Source organism: Mus caroli, unplaced genomic scaffold (assembly GCF_978045245.1).
Source record: "Mus caroli unplaced genomic scaffold, Mus_caroli_1 scaffold_2, whole genome shotgun sequence".
Lineage (NCBI taxonomy): Eukaryota > Metazoa > Chordata > Mammalia > Rodentia > Muridae > Mus > Mus caroli.
In genome coordinates this window covers 107,077,296-107,102,946 of record NW_028227257.1, presented here as the reverse complement: position 1 = coordinate 107,102,946, position 25,651 = coordinate 107,077,296, and the positions used below count along the sequence as shown (strand labels likewise).

Below are 25,651 nucleotides of genomic sequence, written 5' to 3'. Positions count from 1 at the left end.
TATTGATCTAATCAAACCCATTCAAGTTTTATTCACAGAAAATAATCATTCTTTTAAAACTATTGCTGATTATCAACTATTTATTGGTTTCACTAACATTTCAAGCTTTATGACTAAAAACCCATTTTCCATAGAGCCTTTAATGATGTACATATTAAATGAAAATAAAGACTATAAATTTTAGCCTTAGATTTAATAGGCAATGTTAAACTTCTTTCCATTATGACCACATGCTGGAGAGTAAGTTCTGAGTTCTCTTTGTGTTATTGTTTCAGTCGTCGAGACAGTCTTACTCAGACTGATGTCACTTGGCCACACTTCTGCTTCTGCCTCCTACGTGTTCAGAATTATAAGTGGGAGTCACCACAGTCAGGTAAGAGTTCAATTTTTAATGATTCACTTGTTTGTATTTTTAAAATACAAAGTTGACATTGATTGCCATTATTAATCTCAAATTTTAAGACATGCTATAATATTTAACATATAAGCACTAATGAATTCTAATTAAATTATATTTGATCATATCTGCTAATAATTTTGACTTTGTAACTGAAAAAAAAAATCCAACAAAGCAATCAATTGTTTCTCACGCAGTGCAACAACCTCAGGGGAAGGCGTTGCTGTAGCTTTCCTGGGCATACTAACCTGAGCGATGAGTAAATTCGCTGTGAGCATATGTGGGAGCTGCTTATATTTCTTACTCAAGAGAAGAATAGACAGGGACCAGATCTTGAAGATAAAAGATTCAAGTTATCTTTCTCAATCTTTATAGTTACTTATTAAACAGAACATCAAAAACCTTGTTATTGTGGTACGGGATTGAACTCAGGGCCTTGTATTCGACAGACAAGCACTCAGCCTCTGGCTACATCCTAGCCCTTGGCACTCTTGGGACAGGACCTTGCTGTATGACTCAGATTTGCACTGAACTCCAGATCCTCCTGTCTCAGCCTCCCAGTGCTTAAGCTAACAAGTGTGTGCCACGATGCCTGGGCCCATGGTTAAGATGTTTAGAGAATCCTCTTCATCCTTGTCCCAGGAGTGGTTTTAAGGTTTCATTGAAACTGAAGATTGTTAATATAAATTATTGTATCCACGGTGATATAAAAGGCATGGGGGAGATCCCATGGTTAACAAATTAGTTCCTTAAGAACTAATGGCTTGACTAGGGCCATATTCTAAGTATGTCTACCTACAGTGTGGCTGGGACAGGACACTATGTCACAACCAATTATTTAGGAAAGAACGTTTTAATTTTTTTTTCCTTTCTGAATTCTATGGTACTAGTTCCTGAGTACTCTAAATTCCAGGTGGTCTTATTTCAAACAACACATACCTCCCACACCAAGATTAATCTTGTATTCCTAGTGTTTAAAAGGATTGGGTTCCTCCCCTCCCCCTCCCCCTTCTCTTTTCTTTTCTGGCTAGTACCCAGAACCTAGGGCCTCATGCATGGTGAGCACATGCTCTACAGCTAAGTGATGCCCCAGAACAAGAACTGCGTTTCCACTCTGCCTTTAGAGTGCCCAGGAAAGTATGCTGGCTAATTTTGTTCCTTTTCTTAATTGCCAATAGAAGGTGACGAATTCTCTCTCCCCAAACTACCTTCTTATCAAGGAACATAGGTTTTTCAGAAACTCAGATAGATATGAGTTTTTCTAAAAACTCATTAATCCTGCATTTATTTATTGCTAAATGTATCCATTCCTTAAAACACTGTCTTTTTCTAATCTAGAATTCTGACGGAATTCAGCAGGCAACCTGATCGATGTGGATACTCTAGTTGTTAAAAGCAGATACATTTGAGGTCGCAGGATCAAGTTTGAAAAGGTATCTAAAGTTTCACTTAAATAAATAGTTGAGCTTGATCCCAAAGACCTTTGTTGATCCTATGATGCTAGACTAGCTAGTTATTTGTACGGTGATTATTATTCATAGCATGCTTATCTCATTGCCTCAAACCTTAAAACAAGCCCTAGAAATGGGTGAAATGGTTATCTTGGTAGCTAAGAAAACTAAGCTTAAGAGAGATTGAGTAACTCCAAAGAGATATCTAGATAAACTGCAATAGGACAAGGAATCAAATCCAAGTTTGCCTGAGCCTCACACCATGCCGACCGACTACACAGCTCAAAACTCCTGCCTGGGAAGACATACTTAGTTAATTACAAAGTTGAGATTACATTTTTTTTTCAGATAGGTTTTACTGCTCTGTTTTGTTAAATAAATTGTTTGTTTGTTTGTTTTTTAACTGCTATTAGTAGTTACTTTCAAACTTATTTTGTGGTTTCCATTCAATTTGACATTACAGCATACTTACCAAGGAGACCAGGCTGATAATACTTATATCAAAGCTAACATTCTGAATGGCATACGCCAGTGGCTTGGCATCCATGGTAGGAAAGGTTAATAACCAGGCAGAAACATACATGATTGGAGCAGACACAAACGTACTTATTACCATGCCTGAGGTGATCTGCAAAAGGGAGATCAAATTAAGGAGTCATAATCTTACTTAAACAATTGCTTAAACACTTACATACCCATAATACACTAATGCATTTTAAACTGAAAATGAAAGCCAGTGAAGACACTATGGAATCCGGCACATTATCCAATGCCGTAGTTCTCCATTATAAGAGAATGCTCTGTTGGCCCCTCTTCCTAATCTAGGTTCAAATGATGTTTATATACAAAAATATTACTATAAGTTCTGTTGTTGATGACTTAGGTTCTAGGAAAAGAACTCCTCCAATGATCTAACTAAATCTATGAGCAGTTTTCTTCCATACTACTTCACAAACTATGGGGGGGGGTGTCAATTAACAGAAAATAATTACCAAACATGATACAGATCGGTTAATGAAACTGTCCCTCACCTTATTTTCAGAACCCCTTAACACAGTGCATGCCATGCACAATATACATAGGTACCAGTTATGCACCAATTTTCTCACTTTATTGTGGAATGAAGTAGATTTTTTTTCCCTCAAAATTTCAAAAGTGACACCTCTGTATATAACTTTAAAGCTTAAGTATAAGTACTTGAAACAAAACAAAATAATGGCTAATAAAAAAAAAGCACAGGTTTAAAAAAAAACATGTAAAAGAAAACATGTAACTAAGGTCCCCATATTAAATAACTGTGGCCATGTTACAATGTTACAGAGCACCTCCTTATTTACAGTGAGGCAGCTTAGGGATCTCAAATTCTCACTAAAAGAACGTTGCTTTCTGGGGTTTGCAACGTCAGCCTTCTCCTCAGCACAGAAACCACCCAGCGTAGAGAACACCAGTGCATACATACAATCTCTACTTCCATGTTGAACTGTGTTGCAAAGATAGCCACTCCTGGAGCCACAGGGAAGACACCATATAGAAATGCATAGTTGGACAGGCTTGTATGGTTCACTACGCTGTCCCCCTTGTCCAGGAGTTCCACCATTTCTCTGCACAGGAGGGGCAGCACCAGGCTGGAGACAGAAAAGATGCAGGATGTACTTTAACACCAATGCCCGTCTGTCCCTGCTTGCAACAGCACGGGGGAATCTGGAATTATGTTACTATTGCTCTCCTGCCCAGAAGGCATATGCATGTCCCTGTGTATATTTTATTGCTGCTGGACATTTTGTTGGAAGTCAAGAATTCAGCTAGGAGCCACTTCAAGAACTACACCCTGGAATATTTTCAAACATTAGGGAACATAAAGAGGAAAAGAGATTTTTACAAAATTTTCTTGCACAAAAAGAAAAAGAAAGGTAAGCATTACAATCATAGCTGCTTCCTTGCTTCCTCTATTGGTTAACTGAAAATGTTAGATGAAAAAAAAAAGTTGAAAAATCTTAGTAATTTCATTCAAGAATCTTTCAAAACTTTTTGGAAAAAAAAAACCAGCTGAAATTTGTGATTAAGGGTTGAAATGGTTAATAATTAATGATAACAATGCAGCACAATGAGACTGTAAAAAGCACAGGAAACTAGGCATCTTAATAATTAGATCTCCCTATGTGTAAATAAAGATGAAGCAAAGGGAACTGAAACAACTGCGGGGAGCAGAAAACAAAGGGAAGCCAGACCTGCTGAGCAGTCTATTATTAGAGTCTCCACTGTTCTGTAGAAAGAACATAGCACTGTCACTAAGCTAACAGGCTCACCGATCCACTGTCACAGCAGTGCCTAGAGAGATACATTGGGACTGTGAATGTGTGTGCCACGTGCACAGGTGTGCCTGTGGAGGTCGAAGGCTGACATGAGATGTCTTCCTCAGCTGCTCTCCACTTTGTTTTTTTGAGACAAGATCCCTCACTGAACCAGTAATTCACCACTTCAGCTAGGCTGGCTGGCCAGGAAGCCCTAGGGAATCTCCATCCTCCCAGGGCTGGAATTACAGGCACGTGCCATGATGCCTGGCTTTTTACATGACTGCTACGGAACCAAACTCAAGTCCTCACGCTTGTGCAATAAGCACTTTACAGACTGAACCACGCCGCTAGTCCCTAATTACCCTTAGACGTCTGTTGTAATAGATAGTTCATGAAGCTGAGGCACCGTAATTCCTTTTCATACATTTATATATTGTATGTATGTCTTTTATGTGTTTGGCTGTATTGCCCTGCTTGTATTTCTGTGTATCATGTGCATGTAGTGCCCACAAAGGCCAGAAGACAGAGGTGGATCCACCCTGAAACTGGAATTAGCTGCCATCTGGGTCCTGGAACTCAAACCCTGGTTGTCTAAAGAAGAGTCAATGCTGAGCCATCTCTCCAGCCCCCCACCCCTTTAATTTAAATAAAAAGAATCAAATATCTAAAAAGAATAAAAGACTTTTAAATTTTTTAATTAGCATTGAAAGCGCAACATTATCATTATTGAAATAACATTACAGTGGGAATACTAACTCATACATTATGAAGAACATATTACCACCAGAATTATTTTTTGGAGCTACTCATTCTTAATTATTTTGGAAATATAAATGTCCTGGTCCCACATTTAAGCATGCCCTAAGCACTTTGAGTAATAATGCAGTAAAATTATGTCAACTCCATGGCTGATGAGCCAATAAGCTTAAGAACTATTAAATAAAAAATATTTCCACTATAATGTTATTCCAATAATGATACTATACCTAAAAATGTTCATATTAGCTTACCTATATTTAGAACATTCAACCAAACTCATGGTCATTAAACAATTCCCAAATTCTTAAAAAAATACTGTATATTAAAAGTTATTATGCTTAAACAATAAGATGCAATTACCTTATGATTTTTAATGGACTTGGAAATTTTGCAAAATTTATTTTAAAAATCTGATCTAGGGTTGTATGATAGTTCAGTAGTAGAACAGTTACCCAGCTTCTAGAAGGCCCTGGGGTGGATGCCCAGAGCATAAAAATTAACTAAGTATGATTTTACTGAGATCTTGAAAATAGTAGGTAAACTTTACACAAAAGCTGAATGGGAAAAAAAGCATGAAGAAAAACTGATAATCTTTATCTTCTGACAGTAAGGTAGAAAATTAACCTACATGCCATAGTAAGAAAATAATTTTTAATAATACCCAAATAGTCCATTTTCCTTTAAATTGCAACAACTATATAAGCAAGGATCAATATTTAAAAGAAAAATATGTGCAATACAACACAATGGATTGGTTAAACAGGCTTTTTGTTCTCACACTAAGATTCCCGAATTAAATAAGCGAAACTTACAGTTTGGCTGTGATGAGAAGAGTAAGAACCACAAACGCCGACTTCTTCAGCCGCCTGATTTTTCCTACCATGGTCAGACCAAGATAAAACAGGGCTGATCCAGAGAAGGAGTTTGCAAGCCCATCCAGAAAGTTTTCCATATAGACTGGGATCTTTTTATCAAGAATAAAATTGAAGGCAATGCCAACAAAGACCATAAATACTATCGGGTTCTGTAACACGCGTAGAAATCCAAGTCCCACAATTTTTGCTTTATTTTGAGAACCATTTTGAGTGTCTTTTGACTTCTGGATCTCACAGAAGATAAACCCTATGGGGTTTAGCATCATAAGAGATATTGGTGCCACCAAATAAATGTACTGCAGATACTCTGGATATGTAGATTGGTACAGAGCTTCAACTGAAAAACAAGAATATTGATTTTTAAACATTACCACAGAATTATAAGAATATGTAATTAACATTTTCTTGTTAGCATCAATGAAAATTAATCTAAATAGCGACAAGTAACCCATTCAGTTATTTTTAGAAAGGCAAATTTTAGTAATAAAACTGACAAGGAAGAAATACTAGATTAAGTACCATCCGGTTTATAAAAATAACATTCAACTTTAAATTATTTTTATTAAAATCGTAACTATGTTTCCAGACAGGAGCTTAAAGATGAACCTCAAAGAAAAGGAGAGAGCTGTAAAATGTTTAAAAGAGCAAATCAAAGTAGAAATCTATATGCGTAGTGATGGCAACAAGATATCGGCTTGGTCTCAGGAGAGAGCAGGCTTCACTGGGTGGTAAGGCGGGGGTCAGATGGCAGCGGATCCAGGAGAGTGGAGTCAGGAACTAAAGCAGCAAGACAGGGATGGAGGTAGTCTACACTCTACGTGCAAAGATACAGAGATACAGAATAGCTGATGGGAGCTGGGTCAGGGCCATATGAATTAGGTCCAGGAGTTTCTAGTCAGATTGTGAGCTATCAAGTTTCTCTTTTCCAGATGTAACCTAGGATATGGCCATGTGCACCTGGCATGGAGGAAGTGCTGGGACCACAGGTCTAGCATTTTTAGAAGGTGAAGACACTGGCCTGTGGTGGACCAAGGCGAGGTAAAGCTGCCAAGTACACAACTTTGTCTTCAACCTCGATTTGGACACAGAGCTTGAGCCTCTCCAGCTGGAAGTATACAAAGCTCATTCATAATAGATGTGAGGTTGAGACAGAAAGATAAAATGAACTGCTGCGATTATTCCAAGGGTGGGGGCAATCATGTGAAAACAGGGCAGATCAAGTTTCTTAATTTACATTAAGTGACACAAGTCAGGAAATATTTGTTTACCTACTCGGGATTCAGTTAATGTCAGACACATGTCCCGTTAAAGTTATGTAATAAATTATATAACCTCAGACCTTCACCCTGATCTCATTAGCCACTCTTATTTTCTATAAGATTCAAATCATCTTGTTTTCTCTCTCAGCTAAGCACACACATAAATCTGTAATATTTCCAAGACAGAGCAGAAGTTTAACTCATAGGATTGCATAAAACTTCATCAGTTCTCTTCACTGGCTTTAAGTTAGATGTGTTGGCTTTATGACTCGGTGGCTGTACTTCATGGTTTCTGGTGCCTTGCTTGCTTAAGTAAAAAGCCATCTTAGTGATCATTCTTAGGTAGCTACACATCTCCTTTGATATTCTATCTCTAGGAAAAGGGGGTCTGTATCTGCCCACCACTTAAGTTTTCTAAGTGGAGTATCCACTTGGGGAATGCCTTGTGGTTTTAGTCTAGTTTGAAGAATTTTTTCTAAGTGGTCACAATGCAATGCAAAGGTATTTTTCTGGGGCAACCTCCATCTCCAACTCCACACTTTCCTCAAAGCCCTGATAGAGATTGATCATTTGTGTCCAGAAATTTGACAACTACTACATAATGAGCACTTGTGCGCTCTCTCATTCTCTCTCTCTCTCTGCTATTGTTGGACAGCCATCAAATCCCTCCCCTGCTTTGCCTTCCTACTTGCCCAGTTATCCAGTCGCAGCAAGAACAGTAAGGAGCATGCAGTGTGGCAGCTTGATAGAAAAGGACAGAGACTGTAACCCACATCGTTCTTTACAGTGTATTACTGTTCTGTCTTACTAGTCATTGTGAAGCTCTTGATGTACCTAATTTATATATTAGACTTGATTATAGGTATGTATACAATAAACTGTATTATATATAATACATATTTACATATAATTGGCAACCTTGAATGCTGACACAAGAGTGGTTGCTGGGAGTTCTAGGCCTACTATATATATCCTCAGAAGGAGGACCTTGAGCATGCTCCTGTCAGATATGGAAGACTGCTGTCCTTCTTTTACAGAGTCATTTGTATTTCCTCCTCTTGTCTCTTACAGATTAAAGTCTGAAAATCAGGTCCCTCAGTGTATCTACTCACCAACGTTCTTTTGTGTTTCCTCAGCCACTCTTTGCAATCTTATTATTAACTCCAAAGAGTACCATCTACATCACAACTACTCAAAGTCAAAACTTTAAAAAATTAATAGTTTTCTATCGTTTCCTCCATCACTGGAACAGCCCTTGTGGCTTTCTTTTAATGAGCACAGCCAGTCCCCATTAATTATCCTCTTATTTATCCGACACATCTTTTACTGCCCCATAAAGCAAAGATTCCATCTGCTAGATCCATATCACAGGCACAGCAGACGAACACTAGCTTCATAATCATGAGCTCCACTTGCCGATCAGACCTTCACTCTCTGACTCCTTAACCTTATTTGTTCCTTACTGAAACTTGCCTACTACTTGAGGCTGGTCTCTTGTAGACTCCTTCTACCAAGTCTTCAACCTACATCATTAAATCTTGCCCTCTCTGGAAATCTGATACTCTGTTCAGTACCCATGCCACCTCGAGAACCTGAAGGCATCATTTTATAATCCACAGACTTGATTCACCACAGTGATGCACAAATCTGATAGATGGGGTTAACTGGTGAATGCTAAGGGCTTCAGATATAGTACAAATGTATTTTGCATCTTACAATCACTTATATCTCTAATTGGCTAACCTCTTTTGGGATCCATATTTTATTTTAAAAATGATCACCTTATTTGGCCTTTGTTGATGCATGTGTGTGTACATCTTCATGTATCTTTGTGCATGTGTGTGGAGGTCAGAGGTGATGCTGAGTGTCCTTCTCAATCACTCCCCACTGTGCCCTTTTAAACAAGGTCTCTCTCTCTCTCTCTCTCTCTCTCTCTGAAACTGGTGCTCCCTGATTCAGCTGCACTGCCTAACCAGCAACCTCCAGGGATCCTTGTCTCCACCTCCCCAGCACTCAGATGTTACATTCACACTGGGCTTGAGCTTACAAAGCAAGCACTTCACCAACCGAGCTGTCACCTCAGCTCCTTATTTTGTTGTTTGATACAGAATCTCACACCACAGCTGATGCTGGCTTTGAACTCCCAACAGTCCTCTTGCTTCAGCCTTCTGAATGATGGGATTACCAATTCGTTTTAAATTGGCAGATAAAAACGATGTGTGTTACATAATACATGTCATTCTGAAATGTATCCATTTTGGAATGGTTAAATTAAGCTCACCAGCATACGTATTTTCTTATATAACTCTTTATGGTGTGAATACTTACATTGTTATTAACTGCATTCCACTATTTGTACAATAGTTCTCTGGAACTCATTCCTCCTATCTAACTGAAATTTCATTTTTTTTTCCTTTTTACACATTGTGAATATTTATAACGCAGGTTACAATTAGAGCCTTTTAACTCAGCTGAATGAATGCATAAGGGCAAAAGAAGTAATGTCTACTGGGAGAGCAAATAATTGTGATTAAATAAATACTTATTAAATTCCTAGAGAAAAGGGGTTCAACATGGGAATTTTAGTCTCTTTTGCCTCTCATTTCCATAATTACTTAACATTCCATCTTTATAAACTGGCAGTGATTTCCTTTGTTAGCAACCTGAAGACAATCTTTCCAGTCGGAAAGGAAAATACCCATGAATACAGTGACCTATAGCAACTAAAATTAGATTTATAATCACGACATCAACTATTAGGTCCTAATTAATTAATGATTATAAATAAGGCTCTTAGAGGGAGGGGGAATCCCATCATGAGGAGTTATTATATAGCTTGGAAGAACTAAGATAAAATTAGCCACCCGCTGTGTCTCCCATTTTGATTTCTGCAGGGTTTCAATCTCTAGCAAATAACACAAAGGCCCTGACAAGATCATTCCATTATTTAGTGGCATATAGTTAAAGGCTTCATCTCCTTTCTGTTTACAGCTTGAGCACTAGAGCATAATTATGATTAGTCAGGGTACTTATGCTATCAGCATTGTTTGAAGAATAAATTATAGGACTTAACTATGCCCTATTAGTATATTTTAATGACAGAGGCAGGGAGCCCATTCGGATCTGCTGACGTCGGCAGTTTATCTTAATAGACTCTAGGTTTCTCCTCATACCTGGATTTTTAAAAGTACCTTTGGAAAGAACTGTCCTAAAAGACAGTATACTCTTTATAGTCTGTCTGTAGTTCACTTGACTTTGATGTAAAAACTACACAGTAAATGTAGCACTGTTTATTTTCTATATACCATAGTCACAGTATACAGAAAAAGATATATAGCCATCTTTTTTTCTTTATTCTCTAACTTATCTGTTTTCTCTCCGTGACAGCGTTTCCCAAGTCACCTGCGAACTGGGAAGCTGAGGAGCCAATGCAGCCTTAAGAAGGATGTTCCTTCCAACTCATTATCAGTACTCTTCTATGGACACGACAGTGGGAATTCCTAGGAGAGGTTGTAAAGCAAAGCAAAAGAAAGGTCTCTCTTCTCTATTCACATGAACAGAGGGGAAGACAGATGGACACAGACGCTATTAACAAATGCCCCATTAGGGAGCAGACATTTAGAATAATGCTCTGTAGCACATCTTCCATTTTACAGGCAGATGAGAAAGCTGTCTATATGACTGGCTTTTCATAAAGCGATGATACGCCACAGCCTGGTGTTACAAGAGTCTTATCTGTGAGTGCCACCAACAGCAAAACTTATCACCCCAAATTGACCAACACACTCATCAAGGCAATTTGGGTTGCTATGCTGCTAGGAACCTGATCATTACCAGTTTACTGACAGAACGTAGACTGTAAGAAAAGCTGGGATAAAAATAGCTTGGCATATATACTTGATTTGAAAAGTGTCTTAATAGAGAAAGTAATTTATCCAGTAGTTTTTTTCCACTTCTGTTCTTTTTCCCCCTTTGTGGATGCACTCATCTGTGGGTGCATCCAGAGGCTAGAGGAGGATGTGTGAGTCCACAAAGAGACAGGTCTCTCACTGAACCTGAAGCCTGTGTCAGTTAGGCTGACTGGCCAGTGAGCTCCGGGGCCTTCCTCTCCCCAACCCCCCAGCACTAGGGTTCTAGGTAGGAAAGGCCTGCCTGACTTTTTTTTTTCCTCAAGCTGGTAAAGAAAGGCTTTTATTATGGGCAAAGCAACACGCACATAAAGCAAGCACACAGAGTACAAGGCCTTTCACACAGCAGAGGAGGGCTTCAGGAAGCTAACGCCCTCGTGCCTGGCCTGTATGTGGGTGCTGGAGGTTCAAATCGAGGTCCTCTTGCTTTTGCAGCAATCATTCTCACTAAGCTACCACCCTATCCCCTCCTGGACATGGCTTTAAGGACAAAAGCATCGGATTCCATCTGAAACTGCTAAATTTACAAAGGTTGGTTGGGTCTTCTAAGATAGGCTTACCCTGTTATGTAACTGTGTGGCATGAAAGAACATCTGGGATACAGGACCAGAAAGCAGAGAGCTGGGTCTCGGGCACATGTCAGCTGCGTGACCCTAAGACAACCCTGTAACCCTGCCTCCTCATTTGAAAGTGGTAATATGTGCCCTATTCAAATAATAAAGCCCCCTGTAAACTATAAAGTTACCAATGTTAGTTCTCTTTCTGAGAGCACTAGTTTATAAAGGCATGAAACTATATACGCCTAGCTCAAGTCTAAAATAAGAACAATATTTACTAAATGCTTAATCAACACTGTGGCCATGAGCCACTTCTACAAATCCTTCACCAGACTACATTCTTGGTTCTCTTAAGGAGATAGGCAAACATTAATCTCTGCTGTGCAGTTTCAATGTAAGGGTTAGTAAAGGAATACCTACAGAGCTCCTAGTTACAGACTAATTTCCTGAGAGCCTTGTAGCCCTCCCTCCCTCTCTGTCTCTTGCTTTACTCAGTGTTATCTGATCTCCTTGGTAATTTTTCCATGGTTAAGATGGGAAAAGGTGAAAAGGCAAAGTTCTCTTCAATCTTTTTTGGCGGGTGGTGAACTGACTTGTTGGAGGACGATGGGATAGGCCGAGGGTGCCTTCGAGTTCAGCGTAGGTTTCAACTGTACAGGTTATCATCCCACTGAATCTCTGCTCAGGCTACTCAACATCAGAGAAGCCTGAAGCCAGCTCTCGGCCAAGCACCTTCTCCTCGTGCCTGCCCCTTACCTACTCCTTTGGCCCCTGCTGACACTGAGTAGGTTCTTAGTTCAATCTTATAACTTGATTTTTTTCACTGAACTATAAATGCAGTATGTTTGAGAACTTTGTTCTCGGGTCTGTGCCCAGCAGCTGGCTCAGTCCTGGCAAGTAGCACTCTCCCATAAGCAATCCAATGGAGAGGCAGGCCCAATAGGCCCCATGCTGTGCTGCATGGTTAAAATACATACAACTTGCATTTTTAAATATGAAAAGTGGTTTCTAGGAATGGCAGTATATTCCCGAAAAGCAGAATATATGTCCTCTCAAGAATCCTCAGCCTCCCAAATTAGTGTGTTTACTGTTTTAGCAGAAAACGTAAAACTCGGCTGCGGACACACTGCAGGTGTCGCAATGTCCTTGACAGCTCTGACCTTAAACAAGAATTTAACTTCACTATAACATGCTAAAAACTTCAACAGTGAACTCATAAACTAATTTTAATGTCGAAATAATCTATGTGTTCTAGAACACAAGACCAAGAACGGTGTGGAGAAAGCCACTTGTAAATTCCCACTGGGGACATGTGGTGGTGGCACTTTTTAGAGACATAAGATTTTATTTTTAAACATAATTTAAATCAGGGTGTGATCCCTTCTAGGAATGAGATGTCTTTACATGAGATAATTGAGAAGAGATAGACTACTATTAGAAAGGTTACCCCCTAAGGTCTTAGGATACAGCCATTTATTTTAGGTAGATAATTAAATGGTCCTTAAACTCTGAAATTAAAAAAGAAAGTACGTTCTAATTTAAGACAGCTTTAAGAAAAAAAAATGATGGGTGAGGGGGAGGGTCTGGGAGGAGTTGGGGGGGATTGTAATCCAAATATATTATGTAAAAATATACTAATATAGTTATAAATAACTAATATAAAACTCTAACAGATGCTTAGATAAATCAAAAACATATGTTACCACATAAAATGCTTGAATATTTCTTTTTAATTGAAGAAGAGAAATAACTCACCTATAGGGTATCCCAAAAGTGAAGAAGAGAAATAACTCACCTATAGGGTATCCCAAAAATGAAGAAGAGAAATAACTCACCTATAGGGTATCCCAAAGCAAAGTCATTACTCTGTGTAGCAAAAATAGGGAATAGTCCAGCTTTGCTAAACCGGCTCTCAGGACTGGCCACCAATAAGGTTAATACACACACAATGAAAAACACCGAGGCTTTGCCAATTAAGACGCTGTAGAGAAAAGCCCAGTCCACATTGGAAAAATTAAGCACAACCATGTTTTTGAATAATAAGGCTGGAAGGGCAAATCTGGAGACGAAATTCCCCAGTCCTTTGGCCTGTGTTGAGGTTATGATATTGGCCCTTCCCGCTATGTAGCCACAAAGGACTATGCCAAAGCACTCCAGTAAGGCCGGGAAGAGCCGGGTTATTGACATCGAAGGTGGGTCGCCAGTGGCATTAAATCCATGAGAGGCAGGCCAAGTCTCATTCATATCACCAGCAAGCGTTGAGTTCTTCGCTGAGAAATAAGAATCCATTTTCTCTCTCCCTCCACTTCCAAACTGGCCTCTGCAAAAAGAGGAAAAGAAAACAATTCAGTGTTAAGACCAACCAGAGTTCAGACTGAAACAGACTGTGGCAAACCTGAACTTACTCACGTATTAAATGGCCAAACAAGTGCCCGTCCTCTCTTCAATCTCCACCAGGGGGAAAGACGATGGGAAAGGGGAGAGGAAGGTACCGCACTCTCAAAGGTAGGTCAGCTCAAAATATTTATGTTACCACTCTATTTTTAGAGTCAGACGTGCATAAAATAAGATCCACAAACAATACAGCTGCAGTGATGCCCTCTGGTTCTTTCTCTCCAGGGATCCACAGCCCACTTCCATCTAACAGACAAAAGGAGGAGGCTCACAGGGTGCCAAGGACCCACTTGTACCCAGATTCTCTGACAGAAGTTCTCAGGGATAGTTTGAGGGGTCACACTGGAACCAAATGGTCCCTTCCAGCCAGTGGCCATGCTTGAGCACAAGGGAGAATCACAGTAGGGTAGGACTTACCAACTTGGAACCCCAAACTTAAGTTTTTGTGCTTCACTATATCATCTGTGAGGTGCCAATATCAATGTCTACTTCAAGAAGAGTCCTTACAGTCTAATCACAGCCGGCACATAGTAATCACTTATCCAAGCTGAATATAACTTTTGGTGGAGTATGAGGAAGCCCTGTGAAAGAAAAAATGATAGAAAAATGTCAGTCTACCAGCCTTCTCTTAGTTCCTTTTATGTAAACACAAACAGTAGCCTACAGTCCCTTGATGCTACAGGGGACTCTGCATGGAGTTCCCTCTAAAAGGCTCTCTACCATTTGTACTGCCCACGTAATTAGCACCTACCCATTCCCCAAACTCAACCATATGGTTTAGGAGCCATTTCATCAAGTGAGGTTTCTTTAATCACACAGTTAGACATGATTTGTTCACAAATAAAATCATGATCCTTCTCTTTAGTCTGTTTTTCTCAGTTTGCTTATCCCAAGGTCTTCAAACGATTGACTTATGTCTGTTTCCTTTACCAGACTTTAAATGTCACAGCAGCAACATCTTTACATACTCATGTCCCTAATATCTAGCACAATACCTGGTACATAGGAGGCATGGGGGGGGGGGCTTGATTCATTAAAAGTCTTCATTAAATTCATTAAATAACAACCTGTTCTTAAACAGCCTCTTCTCCCCCATCGGTTCCCCCTTAGGTATTATCTAGTTCATGAGTGGATTATCTTTCTTTTCTAGGTGATAAATGTTTTTCACAGCAGGAACAGCCCCCAAAATACAAACTGGATTCTAACATTCTAAAGCTGTTCATGAGATTTTGAAGAGCAAGTTCTGTGTGCTAATGTGGCAACTGTCACACTGCCCCGCCCCCCCTGCCAAAGACACAATGAACACAAACTTTAGATAATCCTGAGGTGAATTGGCTTTGATTAGTAATTTGAAATTAATATGACAGTAATTGCCAATTTCTAAGTTCTTGTTCTAGGTTTACCATCTAAAGTATCCTTATATAAGATGAAAAAAACCTGGTGTCATTTACAACGCTTGGGCTAAGTTCTCAAACACCCACACCACATTCAAAAGACGTGGGTGGCAGACCAAAGAGCAACTAATTCACAGGGTTCTGTAAGAGAATATTCCCTGTGTTGCTTTCTAGAAACCAAACCCTTTTAAAACCTTATATTTAATTGGGATTAAGACAAGTATTTCCTTTTTTCTACCAGGATTAGGCAGGAGTGGTCAAGAGAAACAAATCCTACAATATTCACATACTTGATCTTTCCAAATAAGCACCGAGTTATACTGATACACACAGGCAGGTTCTGGTTGGCACACATAGCCAGGTTTTGGTTGGGACACACAGTCATCCTTGAAGTTGCTGGTCAACAATCAGACTTGAGTATGAAAACATTGGCGCCCCTAAGAAACGTGTCCTTAGAAAGGGAGTAGGGAAGGGGGTAAGAAACTGGTCCAGCCTTTTCCAACGTTCCCTAGATTTCTTTGCTTGAATAACTCACAATCCCTATTTTTCTTTGCTTAGCTATCTCACAATCCCATATTTGGACAACATAAGAACAACAATGTAACCATGTGTGTGTGTGTGTGAGAGTGAGAGAGAGAGCGAGAGAGCGAGCGAGCGAGAGAGAGAGAGAGAGAGAGAGAGAGAGAGAGAGCGAGCACACATGCCTAAACAGCAATCTTAATTAACAATAGTTAAGGAAAACTGTTGTGGACTTTGAACCTTAGCATTTATCAACTCTTTGGGTCAATTACTTTGCCTCCCTGAGTCAGTTTCCTTAACTGTGAAATGAGTGGGAAAACTCCTTAGCGAAACACTGTAGGGAAAGGATGTTCTGTGCACAGCTCATCACAGAGGAGGTCTTCATGAAATGGGAGCAACAGTTCTAGTGCTAAGTGTGGTGCCCCATGCTAGGAACCCAGTCCTGAGAGACAGAAATAGGAGCAACACAAGTTCAAAGGCAACCGGGGCTGCATTGAGACGCTGTCTCAAAAAACAAACAGTGTACACAGAATAAACCAAAGAGGGTAAGAGAGGCGGGCAGAGAGACTGCAGACCTAATGATAATGATTAAAACGGTAACAGGGTAAACAGCATTCATTGTCACAAGTAGCTATACAAACATGCTTAATATTACAGATCCTCAATAATAGACATACTAGATAGTCCACAAAGTTACCAGTTTAGAATGTGTTATGAAGTTACCAGCCTCTGTTTCATACCCAGCAATTAAGAAGAGTTGAATTGAGTTTGATCTTAAGTGGCTATTGACAGTGAAGGTGATGGCCAAGAGGTTTAACAACTTCCAGGTTCAACTTCCAATTAACTGAAAATTATATGAAACCTTTAAAAAGTAATCTGTCCTTTTCCCCCTTTTAATTTTTCCAGTGTTATAAACAGTTCCCGAGGCAAATGAAAATTAAAATGACTTCTAGTCTGACATAATGTCACACACCTGTAACCACAGCACTAGTGAGGCAGAGGCAGGAAGACCATGGGTTCAAGCCCAGCTGCAAAGAAAAGCCAGCCAGGACTTAAATTAACAGCTGTCTCAAAATAAGGAAGGGAGGAAAAAAAAAACTAAAAATAACTCTGAAGTTTTATCTCATACCATTTTAAACATGAAAAAAAAAACCACTTTCTATGCACATTTTAAGATTAACAAGAACCACAACAAAGGAAGTTATAAAAATGTCATCCAGTCCTTTAAACTACAAAAACAAGACTTGTTGCAGAACAAACAAGTTGTCCTATCACTGGAAAAGCCAGTTCACTGGGCCAGACACCTGAAAACGAAGTATACAAACCATCTAGTCGCATTATATCTGACTTAGATAACATGACCAAAGCACTGAAATTGTAGGTTAGATGCTATTAAGTTCAAATGTGGTGCAGTACTGACTTGAAAGAAAAGGCTTTAAACTGAGGCTGTTCTCTTCTCAAACACTCCTATCCTTTCCACAGGAGAAAAGCCTAATGCCTTGCGGCACTATAAAAGCACTCTTCAACATCAACAGGCACTCCAGTCACTGCCTTTTCCCTTGTCAATCTGCAGGGACAGACTTTGGCCCGCCAAGATAAGGAGTGCAGAGTCCCTGACCAAATAGATGATACCAAGAGCAGCTGACACCCGTGGAAGTGGAAAGCCAGGGCATGGGAGTCACAACGTCAGGTGCTCCGTAAAGAAGTAAGGGAGAAAAATTGGCGCAAAGCACCAGAGGTGCTCAGGAGGGGCAAACACGAAGGCCACCTTGGGGTAAAGTAAAAAGTCCGAGATGACAATGTGAGCACACGTGCAACGGGCAACGGGTGCTCCGCACCCTGGGGACCGCAGCTCTGGCACCAGAGGGGACAAGTCGTCCCTTGTGAGCAGACCATCTCCAGTGTTCCCGCAGGTTTCAGGCGCAGGCTCTGTGGAGCAAAGGCGGACAGGCGCAGCAGCTAGCCGAGGCTCCAGGGCAGCCTGGCGCTGCCCACTGGTCCGGACCCCAAGGGCAGGGGCCATTGCAAACGCAACCGGGGCTCATCTCACCTGCTAGGTCTGCAGCTCCAGCTGCAAGGAGAAGGAAGCCGATGCTCGCAGAGGGCCAAGCAGCGAGCACACCGCCGTCATCTCCCGCCCCGAGCCCTCTTGTAGCGGCGTGTGCCAGCGGCAGATGCCCAACCACGTTCCGAGAAAGGGAGGGGTGAGCCGCTGCGGTCCTGTCAGCTACCTTAGGCGTCTGCAGCCCGGTGCCTCCTCCCCGCCTCCGCCCCGCCTTCAGGCTCCGCCCCTGGCCTGGAGGTCAGAGAAGCCGGTCTCCATTCTGCCGCGAGGCCCCGCCCCCAAACTCGGGACATGGCCCCGCCCCGCCCAAGGCCACGCCTCCAGCATGGAGGTCCGCGTTTCAAATCTCCACCCCGCCGTCAGGCCACACCCCTAAGCTCCAGTGATACACCGCACTCCGCCCTAGGGCTCCACCCTAAGACCCCGCCCCTAGCCAGAAGGCCCGAATGCCGGTCTCCACCTCGCCTTTAGGCCCCGCCCCCAAGGACAAGCGACACCGCCCCACCTCCGGTGCCCGAGGCCCGCCCACACAGCCCTGTCCCTGCCCTTATGCTTCGCCTCTGCCAAAGCCACTTGGCCGCCGGTCTCCCGTAGCTGTACTTCCGGCTTTTCTCTTCCCACAAGATGGCTGCCGGGTGGGGATTGGCAGTATTGGTTTCCTCCGCCTCTGCTCAGACTCAGGAGGACTGTCATCCTTTCGGTTACCCTCAGCTTCCAGTAATCCTGTCAATTCTTCTCCTGGTTAGCCTCGTCATTGCATAGTATAGAGTTATAAATGCAAGGATGTGAGTTCAAACCCTGCCTTCTACCTTTCCCAAACTAGCATGATCTTGACCTTCCTAAATCAAAAGAGATTAAAATATAAGCTTTAGTTGTGTGCTTGATTTAGAATACATTGCCAGCAGCGACTGCTTCTATTTCTGTTGTGGAGGAACTCTGGCTGTATGCTCTTAGCTTACAGACAGGAATCTCCTAGTATTCTCGGAAATCTCCTGGGGCTTCTCGAAGTCAACGTGTGAAAATGAAGAAATTTTCTGAAACAAAAATTATTTCTAATTTAAAGCCCGATCTCAGTGATTTTGTAAGTATTTCTTAAAAAGAAATCTTGCTTTGCAAATTTTACTGTTTTGTCTGGCCACTACTATGTCGTATTAATCTGTGCAGTTTTAGTACAAAGTACAGTACTATTTGCACCTTTAAATTACTATATGGTTTACTAAGAAAATAAAAGCCGGAAGGGAGATGGGATGGGGGAAGGGGGTTCCAAGGGAAAATGAGGAAAGGGGATAAAATTTGAAATGTAAATAAAGAAAATATGTAATAAAAAATGGGGAAAAAAAAGAAAAGAAAAGCCAAGAGCTGGCTTAAGGATATGAAGCCTAAGGAAAGGTGAGCAGAACTCACCTTTTGGTTCTTTAGCCTACTCCCTTTTGGTTCATTTTTTGTCTTTCTCACTTTTAACTATTAACCTAACTGCAAAAAAAAAAAAAAAAAAAAAAGAAAGAAAGAAAAAAAAAGACAATACATCTGTTATCTTCAGGCTAAATGGATTCCTGCCTTGAAACTATGAACATTAGTCAATCTAAATATTTAGTGAACTTTGACTTTTAAAAGATTATTGAAAGACAGGCCTAGAAAGGAAAGTTAAGGCCAACCTGTAGGAGTTCCTTGTGTTAGCTTAGCTTAGTTTATCCTCTGACAGCACAGTAAGATTGGTACAATTTCCCCACACTGGAACATGTCAGTGGATTTTGTGCCATATGATCTGGAAGCCTTCCCAGGATAAGTTGAAAGAGAGATGAAAGGCAGAAAGGACAGTATGGTGACTTTGGGACTAGCCAAAACAAGGAAATAACCTACTCTGGGCTAATGGCAGTACAAATGGAGTAAGTTTGAGGGGTGTTACAGAAGAACGGTAGAGCCAGACAGCTGAGAGAGGTGAAGAAGAGGAGGTGGGGAACATTAAGTTTGTTCTCATCCACTAAAATAAGGAGAAAGAAGCCAGATAGAGTGCTTCTAATAGATTTCCCAGCTGTGAAATTCTGCTGTCTGGAAATGAAGAACTATTTCAATGCACTTACAAAGGAGGAAGGGTGAATTTGCTTCTAGACCTAAAATTGGAAACCCTGAGGCATTATCTATAACAATCTCTTGGGCTTATCCTTCCTTCCGTCAGAGGCCCTGGGAGTTTAGACATTTGATTAAAACCCCCTGGGTCAGATCCCACTCCTGGAGGGAAGAATGAGGCACTTCAGTGTTCTGTGAGCTGACAGTTCTTAAGAAGGCATCAACACACGGACATGTGAGTGTACAAGGTTAGGTCAGCAATCCATTGCTATTCACTTGATATGTCGGTGTCTGCTTATAGTTAGCTCTCTCACCTTTCTGCTTGTTCATTCAATCTGAATTATGATTAGACTTTGAAAAACAAAAACCAAAGTCTACAATAAATCATAAGGTACTTTCTTTGGTTATAAGGAGATGGTGAACAATACTTAATAATTACTCTTTTATTCAACTTCTATTTGTTAAAACAGATAAGCATGAAAACCCACCATAAACTGAAATAATTTAGGAACACTGACACGGTGTGGTATATAAACTTAGAAAAAGCAAAGGCCTGCACTTGTAATCTTTTTATCCTTAGAGCTTAGATGAGTACTTTCTTTGACATATGATAGGCATTCTATAAATGGCTTTTGAATGGCTGAATAAATTATAATTGCCTTCCTTGCCTACCAGCTAACCAGGAGGTTGCAGTGTTCTATTCAGTGTGGGTTCCTTGCTATAAAGAACTGTCATGTAGCTATTTCACTCAGTAACTGATTTCTCCTTTTACTCAGCTTTCCACTTGGCTTAATTTTGTAGCCTAATTTTAATATGCATCTAAGTGGTTTACTTCTTTGTCGTAAATACTCTAACTTAACTTAATTTCAGGTCGTTTTAAGGCCATGAAAATTACCTCTGCCTATGCTTATAGGTATGCATGCTTTCACGAGCACCTAAGATGTCATTGTTTCTCCTCTCCCTTTCAAGGGATACTGAAATACCCACACAAAGGCAATGAGAGGAGGTGGGGCCTGACCATCTCACCTGGCTATTGATTTTATTACTAACCTCCAGTAAGGCTCAAATCTGAATAAAGAAGGGGGGCTATTGTTTGCCCCAGCATTTAGAAAGTCAAGCAGAAAAACCATGAAAACAGAATTAGGTTGTGAAACTTCAAGTAAAATCAGTGAATTAGATTAAGACAGGATGCAGAAACCATAAAGTAGAATCGTGGTGAGTTTGGGGGCACAGCCAGTCTGTTTCAAGACTTAGTTTCTCCATACTTGTGGTTTTCTTTTGACCACTTTATTTTGAAAGAACGCAGAAAAGAAAGAGATGTGCTTGCCTCCTCTTTGAGCCTGCAAGGGAGCTCACTTTAACAGGCAGTTTTGAAAGACAGAATCTGCACAAAGCATTTTTAAATTCAGGTGGTGTCTGAGATGAGACACTAAAACTAACCACTTTTGTATACCATAGAGTGAAGAACTTCGGATTTTTACCTTTACTTTGGAGTAATAAGGTTTGGTTTTTTTAAGCTTTTATTTGACAGCTTCTAGGTAGAACATTGGGGTAAACTGCAGAAGGAAGGAGAAAGAGATCCGGGAAAGGGAGATTTTATATACTCAGCTCAATTTACTTAGACCCCCTGAAGTATTCAGCTAATCAATAATATCAAGAATATACTTTAGGAGGCCCAGTCTCCTCTGCTAGGAGGGGCAGGTCCTTCCCCTCTCTTGGATGGATGTCCACATTGTTCTCACCATAATTTTGTGTACCACTGTATGCCATGACTTGCCATACAATAAGCACTTGATAAATACTTTCGAGCAGGCTGACTCTTTGGGTACAACCTAGCAAACCTGTGAATGCTATTATTTAGAGAGTCATTTAAAAAATGCAAATACCTGCTCTTTCATGGGCTGCCTCTTTCACTGGAAATGAAAGTAGCAGGTGGCATTGGAGTTACAGAACTTAACTCAACTCTCTGTTTGGTATAAGAGTAACCAGATTTTTTTTTTTTTTTTTGGAACTGAGAGTTGCTGGGATAATAAATGAGAACTCACCCTTGGCTGTGACACAGAATAAATATGTCGACCAAATCTGTTGTGCAACTCTGTTCTCTGCATATGACACTGCCTGCCACAAAAACAGAGAAGATATGATTGCCCATATCTTCACCATATTGAGCTCTTAACTTTCTCTGGCAGAAGGAGTGGGAGGAAGGGTCACTGGCCCTCACCTGAGATCGTAGCCATGCCCCTGGTCCTGGATCTCTCCCACACCCAGCTGTGTATAATCTTACCCAACTGCACAGTCTGAAAAGGGTGCTAGAGAATAGAGGTGAATGGCTATATGAAGACGGCATTCCATCAATGTAGCTTTAGGAGTTCGTCACTTGTACTATGTGAGAATTTGAGATGCTATTTATCTTCAAACCACACACAGAGAGAACCACGGATTTGGCCTGGCCTTGATGTCTTGAGGTCATAGGTTTTTCAGGGTAGAATCTGTGACTCCTGGGACACTATAGGCCTTTTAGTTTTTTGAGAAACTCCCTCAGGCAGTGAAGTGTTCATGCCAGGTTTTTTTTTTTTTTCTTTTCCTGTATGTTCTTTTACTAGTCAAGGAAGTATGGAAGCTTGTTGGGACAATTGCTCTCAGACATTAATCTTGTGCATCCTGTGCACATCATTGTATCCTGGTAGCTACAACTGTATTGATCCTGCTAATCACCACGGCACCCTGTTTCTGTTAAAGGTATAGAAAGTCTGATGACTCTTAATAAATTTGCCTCAGCTTAAGTTTGCTGTGGATCCTCCAGTTGCCTGATTTAATTTGTTGCAACCGTATCAGATGGCCTTGGGCAGGACATAAGCATGGACGCTGACAAGCACAGATTTCAATGAAATGGAGACCTCTTTACTTCTCCCTTCACCTATTCAGCATGAGTGCTTTGAGTATAGAGAGAACCACCACTTTCCTACTCTGTCTAAAGTTCTTTTGCTCCTGTGGGAAGAGCAAGGCCAGGAAGGCAGTGTACCTATCACACAGAGCCTAACCTGTGAGGAGACTGGAGAAGAGAATGTTTTCATGGAAACAGATAGATACCCCAAGTGGTAGGGCACATCATTGAAAATCATTCCAAAACAACTCACGAGAAGTCTCTCCTCTGCTCTTGGAAAGCTTAGAAACAGTCTCAGTGAGCTAAACTACCCATAGGAAGCTGCTGGAAGAGGCAGCTTGGGCGGAACTTACACCAAGGTTGTAGGGGCTGACTGCTTTGTCAAACAGCATTTCTGTAGTCTCCTCCTAATGCCTCAGTCTTAATGTGCTTTTGGTATTTCCTTTCTTTCTCCCTGCCCCCCACCCCTCGTGTGTGTGTGTGTGTGTGTGTGTGTGTGTGTTGGTTTTTTAAGGTAGAGTTTCTTTGTGTAGCCTTGGCCATCCTGGAATTTACTCTGTAGACGAGGCTGGCATTGAGCTCAAAGATCCACCTGCCTCTGCTTCCCTAGTGCTGAGATTAAAGGTGTGTGTAATCACTGCCTGATGCTTTCAGTATTTCTACCATCGTTTCTCTTTCTCAAGCATTTTTTTCATATGTCTCAGTGCTGTGGCCCATAAGGCTTGGGTCTGGACCCCTGACTAGGGGTACTGAGGGAGTGAAGAAATTATAGAGACGCAGGTACACACACAGAAAAACTGGGGTCAGGTTGGGTACATGTGCTCTGATGGAGAAAACGTACTTCAGCCAGCAACCTGGAACCTTGGGGTGTTTACTACATATGGCATAGAGGGTGGAGTTGGCCAGTCTCCATAGGAGATGTCTGTAGACAAGCAGTCTCAGGCTGTAAACACCTGGCAGGAGGAAGCTGCAGTTCCTAGTCTTTGTATAAATTGGTTCATTGTTTATAAACATTCATACTTGGTCTAGGAAAAGAAGGCTTTGCCCCCTTTGAGCTTGACCCACGTGGGGAAAGGCTCTGCCAGTTTCCCAGGGGTCCAAGGCCTTGGTCCTCATCATGGCTGTTCCCATGTCTACAGTTCATTCCCTCGGGGCCTCCTCTGCTCCCCAAATCTCAGTTTTCTCATCTCTTTGTTGTTATATGCAGGTAGCAATTGGTGCAAACAGGTTACTCATTCTCCAGATGACTGATTTAAAACAGTTCTATTTATGAAGTCCTAGAAGAATCAAATGAATGAAGAGAAAGAAGAATGCCGTAGTGATAAGCAGCCATAAGGATTACCAGTACTCTTATTTAATCACAGCCAAAAATCCAAAACTCTGTCCTGCTAGTTCCCAGCCAGGCCTTCAGTTGTGAAGAACATAATTCCCCCAAATACAGATGCCAGGGGCCCCGGCAGAGTTTCTAAATCAACATCCTTGCCATCATGCCCAGAATGTGTTGTCTGTGTACATGCATACACATGACTGTGTATATATTTATACACAGTGCATTTCAGCTTCTACAGATACTCTAATGCAAATTCTACAAATCACAAATATGCCCCCAGAACAGGCATGGATATATGTATAAGAAGAAGACAGAAGTATTGTTCTAGAGTATCAGGACCCTCTTGGGGAGAAACATTCTCACGATAGGAAAAAGACACATGGAACCTGGCATCACCCTGCAGAGCTCTGCAGCACTGGCAGCTGCTAGTGCTTTTTGGTTTGTGTGGAAAAGCAAAGCAAGACAACCGCTGTCCCCACTGCTGTCCATCTTCACGCCCGTGGTCACTGCAGTGCTGTTTCTAAACCCCACTCAGAAACCCCATGACATAGGTACAACTGGGTGAAGTAATTTTCTGATCCGTAGGCTGTACTGTGGGTTATGCAGCAAGTCTCCAGTGTGGTCATTTCGCCATCTCTTAAAATTTTAGCTTTTGAGAAACGTTATAATTCCTCTTATTTTTTCCCCCCAGAGATGTTATTTTCTAAAATATGGCTCTTGCCTAATCCCCTTTGCGACTTGTGTGTTTGGTGTTTCATGTAAGAAATCCCTCTGTGCCGAGTGAATGACAACCATCTTGCATTTTTTTTCCCCTTTGAAAGCTGTGCCTTTTAAAAATTGTTCGGCTTGGTACCATTATTTAAATGCCCATCTGTCACTGGAGCCCCATTCTAGACCCAAAGCTTAGAAAACTCCTTCACAACCAGAGAACACCTCAGGAACTTCTCATACAATCAACATCAGAAGTCTCCCAACAGAAAATCAAATAAAATAGAAGAAATGTACAAAGAGATTTTAAAATCTACAAAAGGTGTTCAAGGAAGATAACAGACTAGTATCGGCTACTAGAAATACAAGTTATCTCCAAGTCAATGTATTTTTTTCTTCCACACTGAAGATATAAAACTGATAGCAAGTGTGGCCCAAAGGCTAATAATCACTCCCTCCACGGGTAGGTGATTGTATGTTTGTCAAATGTCTAGCACAATTCTCAACCTATCTAATGTCTGCCAGGGCCTTGGAGGTGCCCTTGTACAAGTCACTCTACAGTTCCATGTTAGGTCTAATGAAAAGCCAACCATCTCACAGAAAGAAAGCTTCAGACGAAATTCCTGGAGGGTGTTCCCACAGCTGCGCCCTGTTCTGGCCTCTCACATCCACTGGCTCTCCCCAGTTCTTGGCTCAAATTTGGAGTTAGTCAAATCCCTTGTGATCATTCATCCCTGCTATCGTCTCCCTGCCCTCAGGATTGCTTCAGAGTCCCCATTGCCATCAACTC

At 41.2% G+C, this 25,651-nt stretch overlaps 1 protein-coding gene and 1 long non-coding RNA gene across 5 annotated transcripts in view; one reads left to right on the top strand and one right to left on the bottom strand.

Moving 5' to 3' along the window:
• The window catches only part of Gpr155 (G protein-coupled receptor 155), a 44,236-nt gene extending 26,164 nt beyond the window's left edge, over nt 1–18,072 (bottom strand). For 2 of the 4 annotated variants that reach the window (XM_029474402.2, XM_029474404.2), the window contains exons 1-7: nt 17,858–18,072; nt 14,312–14,475; nt 13,336–13,820; nt 5,714–6,113; nt 3,308–3,473; nt 2,321–2,476; nt 646–729 (exon numbers count right to left, since the gene is read on the bottom strand). In XM_029474402.2, the coding sequence (XP_029330262.1) occupies nt 646–729; nt 2,321–2,476; nt 3,308–3,473; nt 5,714–6,113; nt 13,336–13,789 (1,260 nt within the window). In that variant the 5' untranslated portion in view covers nt 13,790–13,820; nt 14,312–14,475; nt 17,858–18,072. Of the gene's footprint in view, nt 1–645; nt 730–2,320; nt 2,477–3,307; nt 3,474–5,713; nt 6,114–13,335; nt 13,821–13,905; nt 14,141–14,311; nt 14,476–17,857 lie in introns of all 4 variants that reach the window. The other 2 variants (XM_021156461.3, XM_029474403.2) reach the window with 2 other exon arrangements.
• Nucleotides 342–6,763, top strand: LOC110290005 (uncharacterized). Its single transcript, XR_003835982.1, has 3 exons — nt 342–373; nt 1,736–1,830; nt 6,706–6,763. It is a non-coding gene; the product is annotated as an uncharacterized LOC110290005 (long non-coding RNA).
• Nucleotides 18,073–25,651: the final 7,579 nt, after the last annotated feature.